The sequence below is a fragment of the Numida meleagris genome, chromosome 4 (genome assembly GCF_002078875.1).
Source record: "Numida meleagris isolate 19003 breed g44 Domestic line chromosome 4, NumMel1.0, whole genome shotgun sequence".
Taxonomy (NCBI): Eukaryota; Metazoa; Chordata; class Aves; order Galliformes; family Numididae; genus Numida; species Numida meleagris.
In genome coordinates, this window is record NC_034412.1 from 62,335,122 (window position 1) to 62,358,782 (window position 23,661).

Below are 23,661 nucleotides of genomic sequence, written 5' to 3' on the forward strand. Positions count from 1 at the left end.
GTTTAATGAAATGTATTAGTATACTAATAATGTTTTCATTAAAAATGATACTGTCATTTATCTCAAATGGTAACAATGTGTATCAACAAATGGACAAAAGAATGGAAAGATGAGCATTCATACAAGCAAAATAGCAATAGCGGGATCACTAGGGATGTCAAAGGAAAGTAAATACTTAGATGAACTCTTTTAAACTTACTTGTTAATTTACACATTAAAATGTATTTAATCAGGTAGCTTCTTTGATATTATGTTATGTTGCTTTCTGTTACGTCTTAAAAGTATCGACGCTATTAGCAATAGCTGTTAAAGTTTTACTCACTTTCATGCTTAATTGTATTCTTTACCATCTTTCATACAAACTACATTATAATATTTTAAAAGTAAAAAGAAAATCTTACTTTTTTCTGAAGTCATATCAACCTGGAATAGAAGAAAAAAAAAAAAAGGACGATGAAAAAGTTGCAATGTAGTAAATATATACAAAGTCACCTGTGAAGTAAGACTGGTTGAGTCAAATCCACTACATATAGCAAGAGACACAGATGTAATAACTCAATAGAACCAAGAATGCATTCAAGCTAATGGTAAGCATGGTTTTATTTTAGTGTTTCTAATAACAGAAAATTGTTATTGTTATAGTCTAGCAGTTGCAAAATCATGGAAGTTATTTTCTTTCAATGCGACTAGCAGCATAGAGAACCCAGACTTCTGCACCACTAGGTATATTGCTGCATTGTTCTCAATGTATTTCTCCTCATCTAAAACAGAAAGCCCAATATGGTCATCTGAAAGGCACCTACTATGCCTTAGGCCCAGTTTCACTGCGTATATTCATTCTGATACCACCATCTGAATTTTTCCTCTCTACCTTTGTGATGAAATGCAAGTGTAGAAATAACTGCAGATTTGCTACCACCTAGGATTTGATACTATTGATATCTCCAAATGGAAGCAGTGATGGCCTTCAGAGGCCAACTTTTTTACTTTTTTCTATTTTTTTTCCAGAGTGCATAGATTTAAAGGGCTGTAATTTTTTTTTTCAGAAGAAAACCAGAAAAACATCAAAAAATCAACGTCAGACAGGAAATTCAAGTTCAGAAGGAGCACTAAGCACTTAATTTCTTCAACCAAACTTGTGAAGGTAGGATGACTGAAAAATCAGTTTTGCAGTAGTGTTGATACAATATACAATGTAAGCTAAAGCCCCCAACATACTCTTTAGTGTGGAGTGCTGGAAATGCCCCCTTTCGTTTAAAAGCATTCTTTATAAAAGTAAATGCAATATATTTTCTCAAGTAAGATGTTCCTAATTCTTCCTTTTCCAGAAATGGAAAACAAATGTAGGTAAATCACTGGCATGACCTGCATGGTTATACATGTCTCATAATCACTTAGGCTTATGTCGTTAAACTTCACATTTACGATAATTTAATTTTCCTTAAGTCCATCCTGATTAATCTGGAATTATGTCAGCATACGAAATAATATTACTAAAATAAGAATGAATGAAACAAACTAAAAATCTTTTAGAAAGCAAGATATCTCTAGCCAGCAATCATCTTGTCTTTTTGTGTATTAGTTTCTTAAATAAAAACATGATAAATCACAGAAGATCAGAAAAAAATAATTTTCTAATATCCTTTTTTTTATGGAATACAGATTTTTTTTTTTCATAACAACGTTTGGGGACTTCACTGGAAATGCATAGACAGCATTACAGAGGCTAAAAGAATTAGTTTTGTTCTTTCAGGATGAAACTGAATGATTATCTGATAATAAATGTTACATTCTTTATATATATATACCTGTCTTCTGTCAGAAGCTAATTCCCTATACACTATATATATATATATATATATAGTGGGAATTAGCTTCTGACAGAAGACAGGTATCAGGTTAAACAAAGAAGTTACAGATCTACAGCTAACAATATTTTTCCAAAAATACTTAGCTCCTGCTTGAATATATTTATTAAAAACTTTGACCATGTTTTCACTTGACAGTGCCTATATTTCAGCACTGGAATAGTACCAATGTTTACTTTTTATAATGATAATAAGAAACTGCAGTCCATGCAACAAAACTTCTGAGCTCTGCTTTGCAGTTAATGGCAAAGATGTTCACAGTCTTTGGGGAGCAGGCTAGTCTCACAGTGCTGGCACTTTTTTTTGTTTGCAACAGCTGAACGTTGTTAAAAATGTGGGGATGCTTTTCCTTATGTTACTCATTCATGAAGGGGTCAGACCTTAAGAAACATTCGTAACTGCCAGAACAGAGCTGGTAAAGCTGGGAGCTGCTCATATTTCTCCTTTAAGATGCAATTCAGTTTATGTTAAAAAAGAAAACTCGATGCATTTTACTTTGGGTAAATTTTCTTGTAACTTCTGGGTTAACACTGAATCTGTGCTAGACTTTGTTATCCAGTTCACATATCTGTAAGATCTGGTCTGCTAGATGTTATCAATGGGTAAGATTCTTGAGTTACAGCCCTTTCAGTTATACACGCAGTGCGTTTAATTGCAATGTGGTTGCAAATTCCTCACAACAGAGGGAAACTGGCTGATGGAGATACTTGTTTCTAAGTCTGTCTCTCTGCCTCCACTGGAGGAAGCCTATCTATCTGTACATATGGGGTATTAATAAAATGTATACTATATCAATCATCCACTGGCTCCAAATATTCCAGACCAGTCTGGTAGCAACCCTACATTATTTTTAGGATGTGGGGTGGATCACAGAATCAGAATATTAACCCTACTGCTTATTTTTTTTGTTGAGGAGAATATCAACTAAAAAAATCCACTTACATGATGCTCTTCAGAAGGATAATTTTTAAATAGTTAAGAAACTTCTTTGGAGGGAAAATACACTATTTAAGCATCTCTGAAATCAGTGTAAAACTTTAATTTCAATTTGGGGAAAGTTAGACTCAGTAAATTCCAGAAGTGTGACTGTGAAATATCCTTTTAAGGCCCCGCAGATTTAATCTTCCTATTAGTTGTATTTTAACAGTATGCATAAGCAATGACATGCTGGTATAGCAACATAACATTACCTCTTCTTCTTGTTCTTGATCAGATTCTGATTCCTTTCAGTTCCAAAATGCCATGCAAAAAGAGAAGGGGAAAACAGAGCAGGCAAAATGCAGAATTTTTAGAAAGGTAAGAAGAAACTACCTCTGACAACTTTTAAACATTTCTGATAACATTTAGCATTAAAAAGACTACACAGTAAGTTCATGCAATTGATTTCTTGTGTGAAAAGTGGCGATGTAGAACACAAAATGCTACAGTATCCAGTAAATTACAAAAAAGTTGCTGGTAGATGTTACACTTAATGATGCTTATTTGTCCTAAAACTTGATGTTTATGCATGCTTCTGCACCTGTAAATTGAAGTGAATAAATATTTAAAGTATTTAAGAGGATTACTCATTTAAATTGAAAATAGCTTGAGACTTTTTTTGATACAAAAAAGCTATAATACAATTATATTACATCCTGAAAATACAGAGAAAAACAATAAAAAATGCCAACAACATTTTGGTCAAACAGCCTAATGTGTTACTAAAAATCATGCAGGTCTTAAGCTGACAAAGAATAGTAAAAAATATCCTACTTATCAGATGATAGCAATAAACTAACTTTCTGGAAAGAAGCGAGTGTTTTAGTACCTGTTCTCACCTAAATAGAAACCAAGGGCACTCCAATCAGATTTCAGCTGGTCTCAAGCCTGTTATTTATAAATAGTAACTCATGATAGACTTTTCATCTCCTTTTTCTGCCCTTGATATTAATAAATGTTATGACAATATTCTGAAGAAAGAGGGATCTGACGTATTTGCAGTTTCTTGACAGCTTAGATCAGATCAGATGTAAGACGAAAAGTCAATGTCAAAATCAGTGTGATGTTAAAACGTAAGAAAAAATTTTTGGCACTGCCATAACGCTTCAAAATTCTAGAGCTTGAGAATGCTATGTTTTCAGCTCTAGCACCATGGATACACAAAGGCAGTCACCCAAACATGTTACTGCAGAGTCCGTTAATTTTCCAACTGGCAAATGATGTAATTTTCAGTCCTTGTATGCTTCATATTTTAAAAACATGGTAAAATCTATCGGCCTGTATCCTTACAGGTCTAAAAGTTAACTTCCCGTCCAGACAGGTGTCACAAGACAGGATTAGACACTGGGATGTATTCAGCAAAACCAAAAAGAAACTCAGAAATACTCTGAGTCCCAGATGCACAGGATCTAGGTAAGATAAGATTACTGCACAAAATAAAATCAGCATACATCTTGTGCAAAACCAACCACGGGAGCCACGTAGAGCAAAGTTCCCCCGCTTCTGTCCTCTCAAAAAAAATGTTTGAGGACTAAATGTGTGAGTACTGAAACCGAGAAACTGACAGCCCTTGTACCGTGTATTTATTCTTCTTTAAAATACTTGACTACAAAGCTTTAACAACATTTTGCCCTCTTACTTCTTCCTCAGTCACATTACAATGCTGATTACTATATCAGTATAATTTCACAGTACCTTTGTGTAAACAGGTAACGTGATGTTTAAATTACATATGGCTTGATGAACAAGACCTCTTGTTGATTTTGGCTCCTTCATGAATGACAATCGTCCGCAGGGTTCTTGAGTGGTATCTCGCACCTGGTTGAACAAACACACAGCTAATCAATTGTTTTGCATTTCCAGTTTGAACAGCTCGCAACACTCCAAATTATTCAGCAGAAAGAGGCTAGAAAAAGTTCTTGTATGCTAAAATAATATATGCTGTGCGCTTTTTCTCCTACTTATTTGTAAATGTATACATGAATCTATTTATTTGTGTGTCAAAGCAAGAGAAAACACAACCACATGCATGCTTAGACTTTAGAAACTTAATTACAGAGATCAGTGGTAATGCTGTCAATCATTGTCTTAAAAGAACAAAGATATTCTGGTATGATTAGGCTTCTGTGGTAACTTACTTATAATACCTGTTGTTCACTGAAACAGTCCCCAGGCTTTGCGGTAGACAGACTTATTTTCTATTAAAATACTAAATAAACCAAGTCAATTTTCCCCATATTTGTGTTAATATTAGCAATAAGTCTTTGCTCAAAATTTTGGTATTACATATTGTGTTTGTTCATTTGGCTACTCCTCAGCTGAGGGTCTGTACAATAGTGAAAGACTATACTTGAAAAATATATTCTGCAAAATGTTTTCTGAAATATATTGGCAAATTTTATTCTTACAGTGAAGAAGTTTGCTGGAATATACTCATAGGTGTGACAGTTAGAATCTGCAACTGATAATACAGCATGTCATATTTCCAACTTTGCAGTAAATCAGAAAAATCTGTTTCACAGCTGTTAGCAGAAACAACCTCAGAATATAGGAGGACTGGCGATGTAGCTTTAGCTTTTGTATAATATGTCATGAGGATTAAACACAATGTCACAAGAGAAAAAAAACAGAAAGCATTACCTCATACAAAGTTTTCTGAACTGATAAAAATGATACAATTAGATAAGTGTGCATTAACTTTATCAGACTGAAAATACTAGATGCGAAGCCACATGTGCTGGTATAGAGTAGTAAACTAAAACAAACTTTAAAATACTACTGAGAAGGAGGGAGTTTAAAAGTTGTCTAGCAGCATAGCGTAAATTTAATTAAATGAGGGAGTGGGTTGACTTTCTCTAATTTTTTTGAAATTTCCATTTCTAATGTATCTCTCTAAAACTGTTTTACATAGTGACTCTGTTTGTAGCCAGGCCGAGCCAGCAGAAGAAAAACACAGTTTTTAATGGAAAAGGCATGTGAATCTCTGTGTGAATTTCTCTGTCCAAAAGGGGGGAGGCAAAAGCACAGCTTCACAGCAGCTCCCTGCAGAGCTCATGAGAGCTCATGAAATGAGCTCTGTGGCCCATGGTTTTACATCACTGACACCTGTAGCTGGGACTAAAATGTTAGTTAATTTGAACTTTTTGTTTGTTTTAGTTTTTGTTTTACAGACTTTTACTCACATGAAGGATTTTACAGCTGTATTGTAGCATAATATATGCTGTGGGAATAAAATTAGATGATGGTTGGGAATTTTCAAAATTACTTAATTTTTAGTTTGTTCTCAAAAACATGGTAAAACCGTAACTTGAAGTATCTGAAAAGGACCCATACTTTTCTTACAGAACTTCCAAGCAAGTTTTGCATTGCTACTGAAGAGAGTATTTCTCTTGCATTTCTCTTTACTGCTTCACCCTTTACAGGGTGCAGCAGTCATACTGGGATAGATTTTTGTCAATTCTTACATCTTTGGCTTTTTTTTTTTTCTTCTGCAATGTACTGAATCCTAATACAGAAAATCAAACAAGACTAACTCAGTCAAAGCTTTAGATTGTCGGTAGAGAGCAGGATTCACACAGCTACCATTTTGGTGTGTGAAAGAACACTGTACACACATGAAAGCTGAGACACAGATAGATAACTATATTTAAAGCCAACTTTTACAAAATTTCAAGTAGCTATTTCCACACATCTGCTAGGCTTTGTCTACTCAAGTCAACACTTAAGCCACTTTGAGAAAAGAAGTTTGGACTGTTCAATCTGCTAAGTTTCTTGCAAATTCCAAATTAGGCAAAAATAAAAATATTATCAATAGCTCATATTATAACATTACCTTAACAAATAGTGGCAGTCTATTTTCTTTGAAGGCAAAAAAACTGAATATATGATGTTGTCCGCTCTTAGTTAGTGGCACCAAATTGCCAAAACAGTCAACATAGATGGGTTTGCCTTCTAATACCTATTGGAAATAAAAAAGAAATACAGTAACAATCACAATCATGAGGTTAGGATTCTTCAGCCTAGTTCTACAGCAGTTTAGATCAGTTTCTTCAATTGCTAAGACTTGACGTGTCAGAGTATTTGCAAGGTTTGTTATGTACAGTCACCATATTTCAGATTATTAAATTCTAACTGGAATATATCGTTAATTCAGTAACACTAGTGTGACACTGTAAATGACACGATATATATTTAGTGTCATGAATCTGTGCAAATTCTCAATTTCTTCTTTATTATTATATTAAATTGGATCTAATTTTAGCATACTTCACTAATGTGAGCTTGCGATAATAAATAAATATTTTCTTCAGCATTCAAACCAACAGTCTCAGATTTGAAGGGTAAGATAATAAGCCTGTCTGAATATCATGAATTGAAAATTTGAAAATCAGGCCTCTAGCAAATACCTCTAAGAAATGCCTACATAATGATACTCTTCGGATTGCTGTTTGTGTGGCCCCTCCACATGTTTAAATCTCATCTTACCAGTTTTGGGGTCATTCCCTTCAAACTGCCAGTATATTAATATCTCATCATTACTTTCCAGAAATTCGGCCTTGTCATTCAGTTTTGTGAGCGTATATTTTACCTATCTAGCTGCTCTGCACAACAAATGCCTGTTAGGGCTTCACGAATGGTACACAAATTTTTTTAAAGGTGGAGTTCAGCCATGGAAAATGAAACCACACGAAGCAGAAGAATATGCCATGAATGTAGTCCATGCTTTTTCAGTTACTTCTGAGGAAGCCGACAGAGTCAGGAAAATAAAACCAAACCAACATTTTAACAGGTAGTTTGGTGGATTCCACCTTAGAAAAACCTTCGCCCTTTCAGCAGCATATTTGAATCTTTTACTATTTGGTAACAAATACGCTAACCAAATGTGACTGCTGTTGACTGCCTTTTTGGTTACTAATATGTATTTAAGGAGTTACTGGAAGTTGGCTTTTACCTACCCTTTTTGCTATCTACCCTTTTCAAAACACCCTGTTAGTATCAGCCTCAGAAAACATAGTTGTTCAACAAAAAACACCACCCCAAATCTCACCTTTATTTAGATTGCCTCTAAATAAAAAATTATGATAATAACTAAGAAATTTGAGTTGTCTCCTGGCAGTTTGTTACAGTGCTAATTAAAACTTACTTACTTATGCAATCAATGTGGATCATCACAAATGACCAATATGAACTCAGCGAGCTACCTGAGGCAATTCACATCATCTATCACCTCATTGTTGAAATGACTTACGTAAGTCTTGGGTTTTGTGTAAACCCTAAGCTATGCAAAATTTGTACAGACTGCTTTTTTTTTTTTTTTAAATAAAAGCCATACAAAATGCCTTCTCCCGCTTGCACAGCTAGCAGTCTCCAAAGGTCAGTGTTATTTCCCCACATAAACGTAGATTCCATAATAGGTAGTTGGAAGATGCTCCTCTAATTCTGAATCTTTGAATTAAAGAAATGCTGACCCTGCTACAAGAAGAAAGCAGAAAGAATTTGTAACTGCTGTACTAAATGGTAAATCCCAACTTTGTTTTATTACACAATTTCCTAGCATAAATGAGCCTAGTTTCTAAGTGTAACTGTTAAACAGGTCCACCATAAAAAGGCAACTTGGGATACAGAATTCCTTTAATGCAGTTTTGTCCTATACGTTTTCGAAGTCTCAGGCCTGTAACAGAGAGCTCAGACTCTACCAACCCACTTCTATATTTTCTCTCTCCTTAAATCTAGCTTACTATTCCAGTTAACTTTTTTTTTTTTTTTTTAATTTTCTGAGAACACACTAGATGTACCCTTAAAATGTCAATGATGCTATGGAGAAAGCAAAAAAAGCAGTTTTGCCAACTGGAATCCCTTTCTAATAGTGCCTAACCAGATGACTGGATTTTCTTACGAGTGAAATGCAATCTAGGCTGATCCAGGAAGACTCAAATGCCCAAATATAGACAGCTGACTTTAGATAATCTTCCAGCTAGCCCTGTGGACTAGCAAGTTGGTAATGGCCCATTCATTTGGTCAGTGACATCCGGTACCTCCTGCTCCCTTGCATCTTACCATGATGCGTGATATTTTTCAGTCCGTGTTCCAAACAGTAGGCAGAAAATATTAGCTTAAAACCAGACATTAGTAAATGCAGAAAACTATTTAAGATTCTTGTACCGTACCTCGACATCCCTGCTTCTGGCAACTTCAGCAAAATTTTCTTGTTGTTCTAGAGTTTTATCCACCTTGTCATCTGTCATGCAAAAGCATCTTAATCGTGCTTCAATGGGATCATGTGATTTGGCAAACACCACAAATTTGGCCATGTAGGGGACACAGATAATCTCTCTATACACTTGAGAAGCAAAAGTAACAGATTCTTGTGTCTGTCGGCAGTCTATTAACCAAAATCTGTAAAATAAAATGGAGAGTTGAGTAATCAACACAAAAAGATTTAAACAACAAAATTATAATTTCTCCATTTTAGCAGCATAAGCTGCTAACTAGAGCAATTGTTCCTGTAGGTCAGAATAAGAGAGAAGCAGTTAGTTATCATTTGGGAAGAATAGCTATTAATAGCTTAATAATTCTTCTTATTGGGAAGAATAACTTAAGATGGTAACCCTCCTCTGCTTTAGAAGCTTGAAGAAAAATGCACTGCAAAAGCATTTCTACCAGAAGTTATGTTCCAAATACCAGATGTAAAGCCCTTCACAGGATCTCTTGTTGCACAAATTCCAGGCCATTGTTACTATTTTCTGAACACATTCCTGAATCTTAATGTTTAATCTTAAATGGTTTTAGTTTGTGTTTCTAATATTTCAGCTTGTTGTACTCATAGAACCTCCATCTCTTATGGCTGAAATATTAAGATATTTTCCCTAAAACGTTTAGTTGGGTATTTTTTTCCTATCATCTATCTTAGAGGTTAGCAGTATATTTCTTACAAACAACATCTAGATGAATATAATTGATTTTATTCATGATGTCTCACTGCATTCAAAATCACAAATGATTCTTAGGTGAATTCAGAGACATGTAACTTCAATTTTGTGCTGTTTTTATGCATATTGAAGGACAGTGATACATACATACACACATATTTCTGTACTTGAGTGATACTATAGTTTGAAGGTCCTCAAAGAAGGTACATCCAAACCTGATTGCTACTACTCTTGCTTTCTAGAGGCTGTAACCACCACTGACTCACTTTATACTTCCATTTCACTGACGACAACCTTCCAGTGTATACACAGTCTTCTATAATAACGGTTCCTAGTCTGTGACATATGCACCACAAGTCATACATAAAATTCAAAGCAACAGACATAATACTACTAGAATAAATGACTGCCTCTGCATAGTGTGAGAACTGCCTGCTGCTAGGGCATGTAAATCACTAAAAACCGCAAACAATAGATGACAGATATATATCGAATGCAGAATGTTACTGAAAATGCGGATGCTGAAATTCATGTCTGAAACTTCAGCATCCAGTGCAGGTCTCCTTCTGTCAAAAATGACCTCCTTCTTCGCTGAAAGCTACAGGAACTTTATCCTTTCATTGGGCAGTTCAGCCCAGAAAAACACTGCCCAGTAATAAGAAAATGACAGAATTTCTTTATACCTTTCAAAAGACAACTGAATTATTCTCTAGTGAAGGTAAAAACTTACTTTCACTTAAAATAATAGAATAATAGAATCATAGAATTAGCTAGGTTGGAAAAAACCTACAAGATCACTTAGTCCAACCATCCACCTACCACCAATAACCCCACTAAACCATGTCTCTCAACGCTATATCTAAACGTTTCTTGAACACCTCCAGATTTTAATGATATGGATTTTCTTATTTTAATGATCTGTAATTTTAATAATTTAAATTTAATTTTAATAATTTTATTTTCTAATCCCCAAACACAGAAGCAGAAATGCACCATTCATTTTACAATAAGTAGCATGTACTGCCATCTTTCTCAGATATCACATAATTTAGTTTCTCTCTGGAGTTGATGACATTTCCTTTAAATAATATTCTCTGTGGGGGTGGAAAGTATGGTTGAGTTTGACACCCGTAGGATGGAGAAGGAAGTCATGAGAGGTCAAAGCCACCTCAGAAGCTGATATAATCTACATGGAGCTTATCACTTACTGTAGATTACATGATGTTATAATGTACAAGACAAATCTTTCAAGTGTGATTTCTCTAGTCTTACTCATCTGCAGTTGAATAACAGTAAATATCGTGCTGTGCTTATCTTTAGAACTTTTAACAAACACACTGGTTAAAAAACAGAGGCTGATGATGTTTGAAGAGAGAAAGCATGTTTGGTACGTGAAGGTTGTGCATAGTGATAGTTTACTTTTAGTGTGTGGGAGAACTATGCTTTGCTGGACTCAAACTGGAGAGGTTACATCCAGTGGCTAAAAAGCCAAAACAGAAATTAAATTAAAATAACAACAGCAACAAAAACACAAAAAAAACTTGTAACTCAGGTAATGGAAAACATCTATGCCTCAAAGTCTGCATGTTAATTCACATGTATTTTAGACAAAGGAATCTGTTTCTCATGCTCACTTTAGAGAAAATTTGTCTTACAAACGGGGAAAAAAATCTGCAGTATTAGTGATTTAATTAGACATAGACACATTATTGTGAATAGCAAACAGTTGGGTACCAGCTGGTTCACAGCAGGGCACAAGGCTAAAAAATGGGTAGATGCACTTTTAGACCAGGGCTTAAGTCAAAAAATTCAAGTTAGCTTGTCCTTCAGCAAAGATGGTAATTCTCTGACTGTAAATACATGAAAAATCCAGTTTCCTTTCTATCTTTAACAGCATTTAGAATCATATTTGGGTTCAATACTGTTGAACATGTATCTAGATAAAGTAGATGTGAAACGCACTGAAATTTCTAAATTAGACCCAGTGTACCTACTACTGCCATAGTAATCAACTGTAATGCCATCAGAGAGATCAGGAAACATCCACTACTAGGGTCTTTAATGAGCTGTAGTTCTATAAATTGTCACCCTCATTCTGGCTGTATTTCATGTGCAGTCTGCTGGGGACTTCACAGTTTTAGAGATTTTGAACTCTCAGTCTCCAAATCTGGATCTTAAATTAATCTTTAACTTCTCCCTTTAAACAGAACACTGCAGATAGCAGATGACAGCTAAAACAGTTTAAGATCTCCCTCTTCTGGTTATTATTGAAGAAAAATGCTTAACTGAAAAGAAACGCAGGAAATGTACATAAGCAAAGCACTGAACTTAATGGGAAGAAAGAGTTCTGAACTGAGAAGTCTAGAAAAATAAAACTTCATTTCTCCTACTGCTACAGTTACACTCTAGATTGGATTGCAGGAGCTCAATTCATTTTAATGTTGAATATTTATTATATTTAATTAAATCATCAAATAGTAGTAACTGCTATGCCCACTGAATGTTTACACTGAAGGAAATCAATTGCTTTTCATGGGCCTATTTATACTTTCAAGGTTATCCAAGATTTTTTTTTAACAGTTGGCAAGATTACAAACCCTAAATTTAAAACTTTCTGGCTCTCCATGTATTCTCTGTAATAGAGGTTTTTTGGTAAAAATCACAGACGTAGTAAAAACTAATATACTCTTTTAAAATAAAAACAACAAAATTCTGTTTGTCAGCTACCAAAAAGCTGGCAGTTGAATCTCATTACAAGAACAGATGGTTGGAAGAGAATCCTCATGATCACAGTTTGGTACACCTACAGGGCTCTCTGCTTGATTTCTCATTTGTTGGATATGCTGAACATCTTTTATAAGGCGTATAATGAGCTTCCCAAATAAAGCATTTCCATTTCCACAGAAATTTTCATGTTTCTGCATCGGAGGGAAAAGAGATAATCAAAATGGAACCAGATTTTTCTGGTTATCTGAAAATTGACCTGTCCCTCAGATTACTATTTCAGAAAAAAGAGCATGTCATTAATTCACTTCTGATGGCAGGTGCTGACTGCAAAGGACTGAGATGAAAATGACATACTCCCAGATTTCTTCCAGCTCATATGGACTGTATTGCTGACAGCTCTCACACATCCTGCCTGGACTAGGAGGCTTGGGGCTTCCAAAATAACTGGCCAATTCATTCACAGCATAGTCAAAATTTTATCTATGCACCTTCAACTATACTAACTGAAATGGTTTAAAGGACATACTAAAACAAAATACAGAGGAAAAAGGGCATGCACTTGAAAGTAACACTGTTAATCTTGTATTTTGTTTTATAGGTACCTGGCAGACACATTCGTTGTGAAGGAAACACATTCATTAACAAACGTCAATGGTGTTGTTCCAGTGATGTCTTCCCATTGGGCAGGGGTGGTTCCTCCTGAAATGACAGTGATTCTTAAAAGAATGAAAACCAGGCAAGTCTCCAACGTTCTTGCTTCTCAGAAATATTTTACGTTCTTCTGAATTGTTGATTGCTATGCAACCAGTAATAAACCCAGATATACTTTCTCCTTTGGTCCATGTTATTCCACTAATGCTAATAAGGTTCTAAGGGTTTCCCCTGAGAAGAGAAGCTCTCCAAACACAAATGATTTTCAAACAATGACTTCTGTAGCACAGGTTAAGAAATAATAAAAGAGGATAGAATACTGGGAGAAGGGAGGTTTTTTCTATACTCTTTGCAGATCTGTAGCAAAATTAGCCCAGGTACAGTTCAGGAAAACAATAATACAGGTTGGGAAACAATAATACAGTTACTAATTGTGACAGCTACAATTTACGATTTCTACAACAATTTCTACAATTTGCACCTCCATATCTTGGTGAACAATAGACAGACTTCTGGATTCCTATCACTCTGTTAAAATGTTTTGGCATTCTTTGACTATGTTGTTGCCAGCTTCCTATTTGGCCTATGCCAGTGAAAATAGGATACATCTGTCACCCCACAGATACTCTAGAATGAATAATGCAGACTTAGACTACATTTTCAGTATCTTCCGTTGCTTCATCTTTTGGTGAGGAATCTCAAGTTCATTTCCAGTTACCTTAATATCAGACTAAGCTTACAGAAAACATAAGTTCTAACAGCAGTTACAAATATTTAGAAAGCATAAGTAGAGGTAATGGAAAAACTGTGTGTAACCTACCAGGACTAAATTAGAATGTTTGTCTGTCTCTCCTCTCATATACAGCTGACTTGTTAGATAGCCATGAAGCTTCTCACCATGAAGCAGAATCTTTAGACAAACCTTAGACCAAGTTGTATCCATTGAGGAACACTAGTTTTCATGAAATACCTTTTTCCTTTCGGTGAAGTATTCTTGTAATCAAGTTCCCGTTTAAAGTTTTCTGGAGGATCAGTGCTGATTTACTGTTCTTTCACATAATCTATTTAAATAGCTCCCTGTGTAGGAGACTCTTTAAATAAGCATTGTTTCACTTTCTTGGAAATGCAGATACTTCATTGTTATGCAGATGTCATCTTTGGTATTTCACCAGCTAATTAACACCTTTGTAGCAAGATAGTAAAAGCACTCCTGCTCTGGAATGACTCATTAGTACATCTCAGTGTGTAATACACCTTACAGCACTGGGATCATCTTTGAAATCAGTTTGAAAATTGACAAAGATGCTTGATGATAACTTCTAAACAGAATAAATGCATGCAGCTAATTACTGCCTCTTGACTGAAACTACATTTGGCATTAATCACATCAAAGTTATAGTAAACTTTAAGTGTTTAACCCTAATATTTTTCCTCTGAAGCATACTGCCACCTTATGTCTGCACCTCACTTACTGTGCTAGGCAGAGCTTTGCTGGTACTCAAGAAAAAGAAAGCGTAAGAGAAATGCAAGCACCCCGCCCATAAACTGTATAATTCTGTAACCTCTCTCACTAGCCCAAACAACAAATCGTATTTCTACTATAAATTAATAGATTAGGAAGTAGTGTATTTTTACAGCCTCTCATCTCAGTCAAGTTTTCACCAAACTTTCCATGTGTATAATAAGTTTAATATATTTACTGCACGATGACCTAAAATTTCAAGAAGCACATGAAAAATCTTAGAATTTTCATCCTACCTGTTATGCTGCATAGTAACCTTAAAGTGGGTGTGTCACCTCCATAACCATTCATGATCCCATCACTGGAGGCCTTGGGGACAGGAATTGTCATCGTGATGGGTTTATGGAACTTCCTCCTCCTGGGCTCCAGTGTGACTATAGGACTGAACGTAGCCTTGTTGCCCAAAATCTTCTTTATAAGTTCAGTATGCATAGGTTGAGCCTTTTCAAAGCAAAAACCAGTAAGAATAGTAACTTGAAAACTGAGTATGTGAGGAACTGGGTCTGTATATTGCTAGAAATGTTATAGCTCTTCCATTAGATGGCACAATTTCCTATGAAATCAGGAGGCTGACAACTGACTGTCAGTAAGAAGGAGAGGCCTCCTCTTTTCAGCAGTTTCTTACTCCTCACTCCTATTCCTACTGCCTTTCCTAGTGCTCTCATCAGTACCAATTTAATGCATTTAATCAATAGTAAATGATTCCCCAGTTGTTGTTTTGTTTTGGTTTGTTTGTTTTCTATTTTTTTTTTCTCCTGAGGACAAACTCTGAACTGTTTTAGTAAGCTATTCAGCTGTTTACAGAGGATTTCAGCAATCACAGTAGCCTGACCAAGGTAAATGGTAGATCCATTCAACAGCTTCGGCAGGAAGCAAGGATGGAGGTGGGGGAGAGTGGGGACCTCCTCTCCTTTCAGTAGTGAACAATTTGGTGTTTCTTCTGAGATCATACAGATGGTTAAAAGACAAGAATCTGCATAAACTGGAATACCCAAACCTTTATAACTTACTTTCACAATGAATTTTAGTAAGCACATTCTAGGCAACAATGTACAACACAATAAGCTGTACAAATGTGACTTTACACTCTGAAAAAAAAAAAAAAAACAGGTATGTATATCCCTTCTAATTATTTCATTGTACCTGGAGGCCAACACGAATTCGTTTGGTTAAAGCCCCTTCTGGGAAGACTGCCTGCACTTGTGGTACAACAGTGCTGCTCAGCACACCTCCCTCAGGTCCAATAAGGTTGCTGTCCTGTTTGATCCGGGAGACTACTGCAAAGTACTGAGGGAAATCACGAGTGATGATGCGGCAGATACGTTTCTTCTCAAGCTCCTCTGGTGTGTCGAGTACTGAGGCAAAAGAGAAGATGGTCAGAAATCAAGATTTTCATAGAAGTAATACAGTGAACAGAAATCGATCTCAGTTGTTCACAGTTTAACTACTACTTACAGAAGTAAAATGAAACATATCTCAACATTTTAAGCTCAGCTAAAACAGAAAAATCAAAAGAGGAATACACGCATTCAGCAACAAACTGAAGGAAGCTTAAAACTCAGAACCTGTTGATAGCTTGCCCTAAATTACCAGGCAAAGAAGCTAAGGGGGGGACTAGTCCGAGGCCTTTTGCATTTAATGTTTATACTACAGCTTGGACTTGCATTAAGGAAACAGAACTCCAAATCAAAGAAGTATCAGAGTATACGTTCACCTTTAAATATGCAAGTTGGCTCATTTATATTTTTATTTAAAAAAAAAAATCCATCCAAATTAATAACAAATCTAGGATCTGCAGGTCCTAGACAACCCAAGTCCATTCTGTTCTCTCAGAAAACGAGTACCTATGATTGACATAGGTTCCTCCCACACTTGTAGTTGCTTGGAAAGGATTAGTATGATAATTGCCTTGTTTTGGGAAGATATTTGTTATGGGAGCTTTTTGTTTAACACTGTGAAAAGAAGCAGGAAGAAACATAACTTCTTTAACATCTATTTTCAACTTCACGATGGGCAGATTCAGTCTACTTCAGTAGGCTGTGCAAGGAAAGCAAGCAAAATTACACAGTGCTTCTGCTAGCAGTGTACTAAGAAAATGATTATGCTCCAGTGTGACTGTAGTGAAGTATCTGGAGAGTATGACGTCAGAAGTTCTCAGAGTGGACTAAACATGAGGTGCAAAATAGAAAAGATGGTAAAAAGTTACTGTCCCCAGTTACAGATGTAATAATACAGGAGCGGAGAAAAAAAAACACCACACTGGATACCTTCATCCATCCCATTCAAGATTTCATTTAGTTCATCCTCAGTGTATTCACAGAAATGTTCCTTCCAGCTGTCCCCGTTCTCACTGCGCAGGATCACCAGCTCTCTCTCTTTCCCACGCAGAGCAGCAAAATGGGGAATCTCCACAATCACAGGCCTGGCACAGCAACACAGCGCATTAAATGCACACGGGAGAGAGGAAGAAACAGGATTAACAGCAACTCTATTTGGTCTGCTACAAAGTGACCTGGAATTCTACCTATTCTCTGGAGTACTTTTGCGTAATCCTAAACTAGCACATCACTAACACATGTTAGATTTTCACAGGGACCCAGTAAATGCTGAAGGACAGATTAAAAAGTGCATTCACCTCGTTCCACAGTGTGAATGGTATTTGGCTTAAACAGAAATTTGAGAATTGTTTTGCAAATTCATTAAAAACTCATGCTCATTTTAGTTGTCACTACTGTCTGGGTTAACCTGTGCAACTTCATTTCAAAGAGAATCTACTGTAATGCATATCAATAGTGGGACAAATTCTGATCTCGCTTATACTAGTGCAAATCAGAATAACTTCATTGCAATCAGTGGGCAATTGTGTCCTATGCCAATTTTACTTTAGTTGTTCTATATATTCCAATGAATTTATTCTGGATTTACACTCTGGGAGAGAGAGGAAGTCTGAGAAGATAATCTAGGTTTCTGTTTATGTATAGGAGATAAGAATTTGCCTTGTCTTACAAGCAGATGTCAATATAGGTATCAATATATGTGTGCATATATATATACAAGTAAATATACACACCTGTGTACATACAATATATCTATATTTATAAGCACATAAAAATACATACTCTTGGAAATAGGAGGGAAAATATAAATATATTTGTATATACACTTCTTTAATTAGAGTACCCAAACAGGTTACCATATACATAGTAAGCATCATGTGTTCTATTATACTGGTGGTATCTAACACATATCTTACTCTTTAGTACTTGAAAAAAAAAATCTTAAATTTACAGTAGATTCTTTTTCTTGGTCACAATCCAGGTTGCTTTGCTACAGACATCAAGCACATAACTAGGAAGATCTCATGCCAAAACAAAAATGAAGGCCACAGTACTTTAAGAAAAAGATACAAACATACCACTAAAACAAAACCACATACCACAAGGGTTGAAAATGGTCCACTAAGGGTTGGGTATACAAAATTTCAAATCATAGAAAGGGACAATATCATGTGCACAATGACACACAAAAAAAATCATATTGCAGGAGGAGAAGAATGGGGAGGTCAGCATCCATCAATTTGTTTCAAGTCTCTCCTACCCAAGGAATTTGGTCCCAGGAGGCCCCAGCTGAAGGATTCGGCTGACCAAGCTTTCTCCCTCATTAAGTGGGGGAGGAGCCGTAGGCAGATGAAGTTTACTGAGTACATCCAAAGCAGCAGTGAAAGAAAGAACATAAATAAACTTTATGTATTTTTTTTTGCCAGAATGCCAGTGCCACTGTCTGGTCCACAGAGTGGAATTAGGCTGTACACTGAATAAGGTTCCATTCCAATTTGGTGATCAAAATCAGCAAAACGTGTTTTGTTAGTTTAGGATCTCTTCTTGCTCCAAGAAGACGATGGGAATTTTGGCAGTGAACTCAATGAGAAACAAGATTTGTACCTTACAATGCATCTCTGCAATCAGTACAGTAATTTTCTGATTTCACTGTCAGTACAACACATAGGAAAATGCTTACAGGGAAAGCTCTGAGAAAGAATAACACCCTGCAGTATCCTAGTCTTTCAGATGAGATGTTCTCATTAGATAGAGCAACCATTAAAAAGAAAGTAGGAGAGATACTCAAGGTTATTTTATGTGTGGGAAGACTGAATGCAACAGCACAATATTTCTTCTGCTCTTTAGATTTTGTTCTGCCTCTCTTAAAAAAATGACCAAGGAGTGAAATGAGTAGGGGGTACAAAGCATCTCATTAGCACACTTGTTTGCTGTTACTTGTGATATTAAGAGGTATCCTAACTGTCAAAAGAAATGGCTGGCTTGGTTGGTCTTCATATCAAATTCTCGGGTGCTCCAGAACTGCTTTTGCTTTCTTATCAGATTAGAGCAGCAGTGAAGTGGACAAAACATGCCTTGGGTCTGTTCTCCATTCATACTACATATAAAAGCAGTGGGCAGTTAAAAACTACTATAAACTTTTTTCTCTGCTTAATCTGAATATGTCAGAAAAATCATTAACAATGATAGTGGCTCTGATAGCTGCCAATTATGACAGCATTTTAAAGCAACTAATTTGTTTAGAGATTAATTTAAACTATTGCAGTTTATAGGGTCACTTTTTTTCAATTTCTGAATTAAGCTGTTTTTTACTCTAATAGAAGGGCTTCCATTCCTTCAGTCATCCACTCCTGCATGCCACAGCTGACAGGGAGAAGAGTTAGTAAAATAGATTAAAAAAACATATGAATAATTGCTGATTTCAGCTGAAAATTGCTAAAACACATTCCGTAGGAGATACAAATCTGATCTTTCTATGGTTTTTGCAGCATAGGACAAAATAAATGACCCAGAATTCTGAGGTTGTCTTACTACTTAATTTAGCAATTTCAACCCTAGAAAAACCAAAGGTACCATGTTTTCCTGATAGGCCAAACTTCTGATAACACAACACTAGCATCTCAAATAAGCAGCTATAACCTGTGTTGTATATGAAGCAGGCTTTACATTAGTGTTGTGCTGTTCACACCTTATAGGCAGATTATTTAAATACAGTATGAACAGCCTTTTCTAGCTGCGAAGGGATTTTCCCACTATAATATTACAACACTTACTTAGTAATAATTATATCCAGGTAAGCACTTTAACCTTAGTGCTAGAGGTTAAAAAACCAGTTTGCAAAGGAAAAGGCAGAAAAAACCTTGTGAATTGAAAACTAACTAAAGACTTGTATTTCTCACAACCCATCTGTTAGCACATATCACAAGCATCTTTTTCTGTTCAAATCTTGAAAGAGGAACCATTTCAGTGCAACTTGCAAACAGATGAAAACATACCGAACGTTTTCCTTTAGGCCACATGGCACCCCTTACCCAAGAAACTGGGCCCCAGACGGTCCCACTTCGATCAGACGGCTGGCCAGGCCTTCACCTTCCACCATGGGAGGCATGGTGGCCAGTCTGTGACGTTTCACCAACCGGCAAGTCACTCGTGTTGGAGCAGTGCATTTCCGTGGGGGAATAATAATTCGCAGTCCATTATGTCTGCAGCCTCTCATGGCACCCCCACGAGCATCCACCATGAAACTAACCAGGAAGCTGAAAAATCAGGAAAAATTATTAGATACAAAAGCATATCAAAATTCCTTTGGTTATGTTTCACATACGTAACAAATATAAATACAACTCTCTCTCTAGGAACATATGATTAGAAAAAGTCTTTCTCCGATGTGAAGCACTAAAGCATGCTAAGATCATTTATTACTTCAACTGACAACTAGCATCTAAGAGTTCTTCACAGAAACAGTCTTACATTACAGTGCTGCTGTTGGTAGAAGTAACAGCAGTCACTAATAGATGTGTGTGAGTTTGGGGGGGGGGGGGGGAATACACACACGTGACTATATATATAGGAAAAATTCTGAATGAAGGGGATCCTTAGATTAAATTCTCAGATTTAAAAAAATCAAATTTCATGTTAGAGTGTGTGGATGTACATAGTTCTTAATAAATCACTGAAGCTATCACTGATTTCTGTCAAAAACTCCCTCTCTCTTTAATATTAATCTCTTAAAAGAAAGCACTTTTCCCTTGATAATAAGATTGTTGAAAGATATGTTTTAAGGTAGGAAAAAGCACTACAAAAAAAAGTGACTGTTTAACACTAGGTTTAGAGATCTCACTTTTTTTCCCTTACCCTGTGGCAACAGATTATTTAAAAAAAAAAATAGGTCAGGAAATTACAAATAAATTAGGAAAAAGTGATGGTGGATAAGATGCAGAACCAATAGAAATCCTTGATTTATTAAAGAAATAATACTCCATGCCATTAAAGAAAGAATTTCAAACAGGAATTGGGATGGACTTTTTTTTTTTTTTTTTTTTTTTTAAGACAGCACATCATTATTATTTGAAGACAAATTTTGGAATTTGTTGAGCTGACAATAGCTACAGTTTTTATATAGGAGTTTTACTTATGGATTTTTGTCTTTTTGTGCTACTTTGCAGAGCAATATTACGACCCAGTGGAAACTTACAGCTACAGGCGGTAGCACAAGATAAATTCTTTTACCTTTTTGTTTAAAGGGAGAAAAACATTTAATGGAATTTCTTAATGGCTGAACTTTCTGCAGTTCTATATATAACCAACAGGTAGATTTTGAAAGATTTGCTACAAAGGCTAGGGAAATTCCTGGGGAAGTACAGAATTACTTCAATTTTTTTTACTGTATATGACTTGGAATCATGCCTGATGCAGAATGGGAATGTCAGGTTGCTGAAAGTGAAAATAAGAGTAGATGAGATAGAACGGTATCAGGCCTACTTCTAGCCACTAAAATAGAATCATCACAGGGGGAGTTGCAGAAATGCTACTGAAGGACCTGCAATAGAGAAAAGCCCTTATAGCGTGAGTTAGAAATAGAGGTATTTTTCCCACTGTCCCCTTGACCATTCTGTGCAACAAACATTGCGTCCGTTCATTATCCACACAGCTACAAGTAATTCCACATGCTGTAAAAACACAACACTCAACACACCGTGCAAGTCAGAAGAATGGATGATGGGAAGGAGCCACAAGCGCCAGTCAGAAGCACACCATGCACCATGGATGCCAGTCTTTCTCACACATGCAGTCTCCTATTCTACTGCCATTCATATACCTCTAGGTTTTGTTTAGTGTAAAAGTCTGGGTAGTACAACCATTATCTCATTCCTTAGAGGTTGGTGTTTCTGTGGTTTTAACAAGGGGGAAAAGAAAGAAAATGAAAACATTTTATGGCTTTGATTCTCTGGGGATTAATTTAGAAAAAAAAAAAGGGAGCTTCCTTCACAAAATACACACTTTGTACATTTTAAAGAACAGATGAAAGAAGAGCTTAACAGATATTAAATGCTCAATTGTTGCAGTAATGCTCTGCGGTTTGCATTGCAATTTTCCTTTGACTGTATGAAGTGGTGCCATCAAAGTGTTTCTGAGTTATGTTTCAGAGAATAGGTCCAATTCTCTATTATAATAGGTGCTTTAGAGGTAGTTAATACCACTGAGTTCTGCAAGAAGAGTTTCGCATTTTGGTGTTAATACTATGAGCAACAGAAATACTACCCCCATAATTACCAGAAGCTGATGAGTGCACTTACTGAATTAAATAAGCATTCACATTTTTCATTGTGTAAGCTGTCATGAATACAATGTTTATGATTCATTTATTTGTCATTATTGACGTAATACTCAAGATGGCATACTTTAACAGGATCATCTTCCTTTCCTGTCTGTCACTGAAAACACCAATGCTAGTTACCTCTCTGTCTTATATCCACCTCAGCTTATCTCCCTGTGGCTCAGCAATGCCAAGAACACCGTTCACTGTTAGAAGAATACATACACACAAAAGGTAAGGGTCCAAAGCTAATAATCTCACTTCTGACCACAGTAACGGCTTCTGTTCCTTATAGTATGATGCTTGTTTTCCTCTACAGTAATTCCGCTCAGATTTACTTAAAGATAAGCTGAGTGCAGGAACAGTAGTGCCTTCTCACAAAGCACACATAACACAATCCAGATAACCACCCTGTAGTGTAGAACCAACATAAAAGCTGAATCAGGAGTAGTCTTTGAATTCAAACTTCTGTAAGAGCTTGGTATTTCGCCCCTCCTCCAGTAATAACCCTGTGTTCCCACACCTGAAATACTCAAAATCTAATACAGACCAACTAAAAATCGAACATGGCATTTCTCTTTAGTACACGCTCGAGATGTAAAGTGATAGCTGCGTGTGTTCAGGCTTTAACTGAAGTTGCAACTATTTCTTTCAGTTTAAGTTTACTGAATTAATCTGGCAGCCAAAACGCATCAGAGCAAGGTCTCTCAGTTGAAACCAACTAGCACTTCAAAGAGTGGAAGAATGGGCAAAGGTAAGTATCATTGAAAGGTGGACACAAAGATAACAATGATTAGGAGTAAGACAGTCTGACATTATTATTTACTATAAAAACAGTTGTTTCTATCATACAGAACATCTAATATATTTACCAAATAGAAAGATAAAATCTGGCAAACAGAGAATGTTCATCACAGTATATAGCAAAAAATATATTTGTGCCATATCTCTGAAAGAGACCTCCAAGTGAAATAGGAGATTTCTGAAGGGTTCTGTGGCTTCTGGCTACATAGCAAATTCAGGCAAACACAGCCTAGTGTGAGGACAGCAGAGAAAGCCAATTATCATACAAAAATCTGCAAGAGCTACTTCACAAAAGCAGCTATTCACTACTGTGAAATTTGAGGCAAACTGATTTTGAAGAACTAGGGAGAGCTAGCATTAACACAGTACAAAAGAAAGAAACAAAAGGGGAAAAAGTTCCCAGTTCAACAAGCCATGACTTAAGAGTCTGAAAGGACAGCGCACAGATGTAGGACTTCTAGAGGTGATAAGAGCGTGGAATTATGTTCTTTTTGGCCATTCCACCCTGTTTGTTTCTTAAACTTTTGCT

At 36.1% G+C, this 23,661-nt stretch overlaps 1 protein-coding gene and 1 long non-coding RNA gene across 9 annotated transcripts in view; one reads left to right on the forward strand and one right to left on the reverse strand.

Moving 5' to 3' along the window:
- ANK2 (ankyrin 2) overlaps positions 1 to 23,661 on the reverse strand; it is a 347,429-nt gene that overhangs the window by 26,299 nt on the left and 297,469 nt on the right. For all 7 annotated transcript variants that reach the window (XM_021394060.1, XM_021394064.1, XM_021394059.1 and 4 more), the window contains 10 exons: positions 20,044 to 20,268; positions 16,943 to 17,097; positions 15,819 to 16,030; positions 14,912 to 15,116; positions 13,105 to 13,201; positions 9,014 to 9,242; positions 6,679 to 6,804; positions 4,542 to 4,664; positions 3,059 to 3,091; positions 402 to 423 (listed from right to left, as the gene is read on the reverse strand). In XM_021394060.1, coding sequence (XP_021249735.1) covers positions 402 to 423; positions 3,059 to 3,091; positions 4,542 to 4,664; positions 6,679 to 6,804; positions 9,014 to 9,242; positions 13,105 to 13,201; positions 14,912 to 15,116; positions 15,819 to 16,030; positions 16,943 to 17,097; positions 20,044 to 20,268 — 1,427 coding nt within the window. The remainder of the gene's footprint in view (positions 1 to 401; positions 424 to 3,058; positions 3,092 to 4,541; positions 4,665 to 6,678; positions 6,805 to 9,013; positions 9,243 to 13,104; positions 13,202 to 14,911; positions 15,117 to 15,818; positions 16,031 to 16,942; positions 17,098 to 20,043; positions 20,269 to 23,661) is intronic.
- Positions 3,192 to 13,186, forward strand: LOC110397588. 2 transcript variants are annotated; one of them, XR_002437872.1, is made up of 3 exons: positions 3,192 to 4,084; positions 4,164 to 4,259; positions 13,101 to 13,186. It is a non-coding gene; the product is annotated as an uncharacterized LOC110397588 (long non-coding RNA). The 2 variants fall into 2 exon arrangements; XR_002437873.1 differs by having other exon boundaries at positions 4,168 to 4,259.